This window comes from Octopus sinensis, linkage group LG30, assembly GCF_006345805.1.
Source record: "Octopus sinensis linkage group LG30, ASM634580v1, whole genome shotgun sequence".
NCBI classification, from domain to species: domain Eukaryota; kingdom Metazoa; phylum Mollusca; class Cephalopoda; order Octopoda; family Octopodidae; genus Octopus; species Octopus sinensis.
Genome location: NC_043026.1, coordinates 2,456,235 through 2,461,172, shown reverse-complemented (window position 1 = coordinate 2,461,172; position 4,938 = coordinate 2,456,235). Strand labels below are relative to the sequence as shown.

Here is a 4,938-nt window from a genome sequence, read left to right as displayed (position 1 = left end):
TCACAGCATCATTACTGCTCTGTGAGCAATTTATGGCATCACTGCATCCAGGTGGATTAGCCACGGGCTGGCAAACAGGACTTATTGTAGGTAAAGAGCTGTTTCTGCTCTTGTCGGATTTCACATACTCTCCTTCCTTTTGACCTCCTCGGGCCTCCTTGTTTGCCTGGGTTTTAGGAGAAAATCGATCATCTCTGGCCACATCTTCCTCAATGAGGTTATAATCTGAGACAACATCAGTGCAGCCATGAGAGTTGTGAATCAGTGAATTGCTTGTGTAAGGAAAGTCTGTCCTCTTGCTTGTTGCAGCATTGCACAGAAATGGGACCTTCGTGGGATTATGCTTAGGTTGCGCTTCACCTAAATAATTGTTGCTGTTGTCGATTTTCTTAGATATTTCTTGATCCTTATCTTCATATTCCGAATTTCCGTAATTTCTATTCGTTAAATTTCCATTTACGTCTGAGTTTCCGTAATTTGGGTTAGTTCCGTTTGAGAACTTTCTTGGTGAATTATCTTCCGCATTGTTAAGAAAAGGGATAGCCCTGCCAGAATTTCGACTGACATTCGAACGTCCAACGACGATATCACTGCTGCTGTTGTTGCTTAAGCTAGCCTCCTGTGACTTATGTACTGTGGTATGCGAATCCAGAGTTGAATTATCAACGGGCTGACATCTTAACTCTAGTTTTGCTAAAGAACTGTTGCTATTGAACGTTTTCACGTATTCTACTTCCACTTCCTTTTCCCTTTCATCTTCATCGCCAGGCATGGTTTTCAGATAAAATCGATCATCTCTAGTTGCATTTTTAATGACGAGGCCAGTATCTGAGACAACGTCTCTGCAACCGTTGAAGCTATTCACCTTTGAGCTGTTTACCTCAGACAAGTTTGCTTTCGCGTTTCCTGTAATATTGCATGGAAATGGAACCTCTCTTGGATGGCGCTCCGGTTCCGTTTCAACTAAATCATTGTTGCTTTTGTGGATTTTCATTGACATTTCTTCTCCTTCCTTATCTCCGTTTTCTAATTTTCCGTGATATAAATTCACTCTATCCCCGCTTATATCTGAGTAAACGTAATTCGAATTTCTAGAATGTTCCCTTACGTCTGCGTTTCCCGGTTGATCTCCACTTACGTGCATATTTTCACAATATTCACTCGTTCTTTTTCCATTTACATTCCAGTTTCCACAACTGGCGTCCACCCGATTTTCTTCTGCCTCTAATTTCCCGCAGATGGAATTCGTCCGCTTCCCAATGTCGTTTGACTTACCGCAATTGGATGTAATTCGATTTACATCCAAGTTTCCGTTAGTTGCATTCATCCTGTTTGAGCTTTGATTTGTTTCGTCATCTTGTGCCCTGATGAGAGCAGGGACATTATTGCAAAAAGAGTAAACGTTATTTGAACCCCCTTCGACACGGTCATTACTGATCTGATTTAAGACATTCGTCTGCAAGCTGCTTATGGCATCACTGCAAATAAGTGGAATACCAACTGGTTGACATAGGGAACCAAGATTTGCTAAAGAGCTGCGGCAGTTATCAGTTTCCGTATGCCCTCCTTCTTTTCGGCTTATTCGGGCTTCCTTGTCTTCCTGGGTTTGGGGATAAAATCGATCATTGGTGACGTCACTATTGGTGTCACCATTAAATCTATCCATCTGTGAATTGCTTCTGTAAGAGATGTTGGCTCTGTCGCTGGCTGCATTATTTCCGTAATGACCTTCAATGGTGTGACGGTCTGTTTCTATTTCACCGTTGCCTTTGAGGATTTTCCTTACTAGTTTCCCTTCTCCTTCCTTATCTCCTTTTTCTGGGGTTTTGTCGTCTGCTTTTGTCTGACTCCCGTTCGCTTCTGATTTTTTGCATTTTGAATTTACCGAGTTTCCATCATTTGTGTTATTCCAATTTCCACATACGTCTGCGTTCGTCGGGTTTCGACAAACGCCTGAATCTCCATATTTTGAGTTTATCCTCGCTGAACAATGCCCTGATTCGTTTTCCTTTTCTTCTACATTGCCGACTGCATGGACATTATTGCAGAAATTAAGGACATCATTCGCAAACGTTTGGACAAAACCGTTTCTGCCACAGTTCATGATATTCGTCTGTAAGCCGTGTATGCTAACATCTCTGTCTCTGGATAGACTTACAACAGACTGACACTTCCACTCTGCTTTTCTTCTCTTATTGTTTTTCTCGTGCTCTTCGACCTTCTGTCTTCTTTGCTTCTCCTCGTCGTTTCTGACAACATTTTTATTGGTGCAACTACAGCCATTAACAATCTTTGTCTGTGAACTGCTTGTGTGAGAAAAGTTTGCATTCCCGTTGCATTCATTGCACATTAACGAAACTTCAACCAGATGACGCTTCCGTTCCGTTTCAACTAAATTTTTCGTACTTTTGTGAATTTTATTAGATTTTTCTTTTTCCTCATCGTTGCCGTCTTCCGTGATGCTGAGCTTTTCCTTCGTTAGTTTTCCACTTACTTCTGAGATTCTATAACTTGTGTTCATCTGATTTGTAGTTACGTTTAACTCATTGAAATTTGCGTCGACCAGTTTGCCACTTTCTTTCGATTTCCCACAATTTTCTTCTGTTGTTGGAATTTTAGTGATGTCTGACTTTCCACAGTTTTTGTTTGTCAAATTTCCATTTACACCTGATGTTCCGTAATTAGCATTCATTCGATTTCCACATACATTTGGGTTGTTGGGATTTTCTTTCGTCGGATTTTGACTTGCGTGCGGATTTCCATAATCTGAGTTCGTACGCTTTAAGGATTGGACTTTTTCTTTGAACTCTTCTACATTTTTGAGGATAGGGACGTCATTGCAGAAATTGTGAACCTCACCTGAACACGCTTCGATAATATCATTTCTGTTCTGGTTAAGGATATTCGCCTGTGATCTACATGTGACACCTTTACACGAGTCTGCTGGTTCTAAACGTATGCTGCTGTTATCGACTTCCACACACTCCTCCCCTTCAGTTTTGCTTCTTCGATCCTCTTCGCCAGCCAGGATTGTAGGGTGAAATCGATCATTTCTTGTCACATCTTCGTGGGTGGGACCATAATCTGAGACAGCGTTAGTGCCGTCGTTAAAGACGACCATCTGTGAACTGCTTGTGTGAGAAACGCTTGTTCTTTCAATGGTTGCATCACTACACGTCAACAGAACGACATCACGATGACATTCCATTCCAACTAAACTTTTCTTTCTATCGTCGACTTCCAAACATTCTTGTCCTTGTTGGTCGTCTTCTTCTTCTTCTTCTTCTTCTTCTTCTTCTTCTTCTTCTTCTTCTTTTCCTTCAGGTTTATTGTAGCTTGTTTTCATTCGAGTTCCGTTCAAGTTTGAGTCTCCGTTTTGTTGTTGGCCGCTTACATCCAAGTTTCCGTAATTTGGGATCGTTTGTTCTCCACTTACGTACAAATTTCCGTGATTGACTCTCATCGTTTGTTCTCCACTTACGTACAAATTTCCGTGATTGACTCTCATCGTTTGTTCTCCACTTACGTCAGAATTTCTGTTATTCACGTTGGTGCTCATTAAGGATTCGGCTCTTTCATAATCCTCATCTGAATTGGTGAAGACAGCTCTATCATTGTAAAAACTGCTAGCGTTATTCGAGCATGTTTTACCAGCGTCACTTCTACTGTGTTCCAGGACATCTCTGCTTTTAAGTGAATCAACAACGGATTGACTAATAAACTGTGATTTTGCTAAATAGCAGTCATTGCTTTCCACACTCCCTGCTTTCTTTTCATTCCTCCTCTTCTCATCTACTTGGATTTTAAGATAAAATTCATCATTTCTGAGTACATCTTTATTGGTGTGTTCATCGTCTAATTCAGCCTCACAACAACCCTTAAGATTATTCATCTTGGAACAGCTTCTGTGATAAACATTTTCTTTCTCGCTGGCTGCAGGATAGTACAGAAATGGAACTTCAGTGGGTTGGCATCTAGGGTCCGTTTCAGCTAAACCACTCGTGCTGTTGTCGGGTTTCATAGATTCATCTTCTTCTTTTTCCCTCTCTTCCTCTGCCTTCTCCTTTTTGTGATTCGTGTTCGTCTGATTTCCGCAAACTTCTGAGTTCCTGCAATTTTCATTCAAACAATTATCACTTATATGCAAATTTACATAATTCGAATTCATTAAGTTTCCACGAACATTCGTGTTTGTCCACTTTCCCTTTACGTCTGTCTTACTGCGATTGGCGTTCATTGGATCTTCACTTTCATCTGAATTTCCCCTCCTGGAATTCGTCTGCATTCCATCAGGGTTACTGTAATCTTCGTCAGTTGCATTTCGTTTAACGCTTAAAGTCCTATAATTTGTGTTCATGTTTGTAGAGTGGCTCGCTTCGTTATCCCCTTCTTCTGCATTGTCGTCAACAGGAACATTATTACGAACGTTTTTCGAACACACTTCAACAATATCACTTCTGTTGTAGTTAAGGACATTTACCTGTGAATTATATATGACGGCATCTCTGTCATTAGGTGGAATAACAATGGGTTGACACCTCAACCCTAGTTTTGCTGAACAATTGTTATTGCTTTCCACGTACTTCTCTTTGTTTTCACTTTTTCGGTTTTCCTCGTCAACCTGGATTTGGGGATAAAATCGATCAGTTCTGATTACATCTTTATTGTTTTTACTATAGTCTGAGACGTCACTGCAGCCGTTGAAGATACTCGTCTGTGAACTACTTGTATAAGGAAGGCTTATCTTCTTGTTGGCTGCATCATCGCAATAAGATAGAACTTCAATGGGTTGGCATGTTGGTTCTGTTTCAGTTAAACTACTTTTACTTTTGTATGATACTTCTTGTTTGTTATCGCTTTTACCTGAGTTTCCGTAATTTGTGTTTGGCCGATTCTCACCTACATCTGAATTACTGTTACATGCGCCCATCAGATTTC

At 40.7% G+C, this 4,938-nt stretch overlaps 1 protein-coding gene across 1 annotated transcript in view; it reads right to left on the bottom strand.

Moving 5' to 3' along the window:
- The window catches only part of LOC118768594 (putative uncharacterized protein DDB_G0282133), an 18,953-nt gene extending 16,800 nt beyond the window's left edge, over window positions 1-2,153 (bottom strand). The window contains exon 1 of the mRNA XM_036515374.1: window positions 1-2,153. This exon is cut by the window's left edge and continues 366 nt beyond it. Within this exon, the coding sequence (XP_036371267.1) occupies window positions 1-2,104 (2,104 nt within the window). The 5' untranslated portion in view covers window positions 2,105-2,153.
- Between the last annotated feature and the right edge of the window lie 2,785 nt (window positions 2,154-4,938).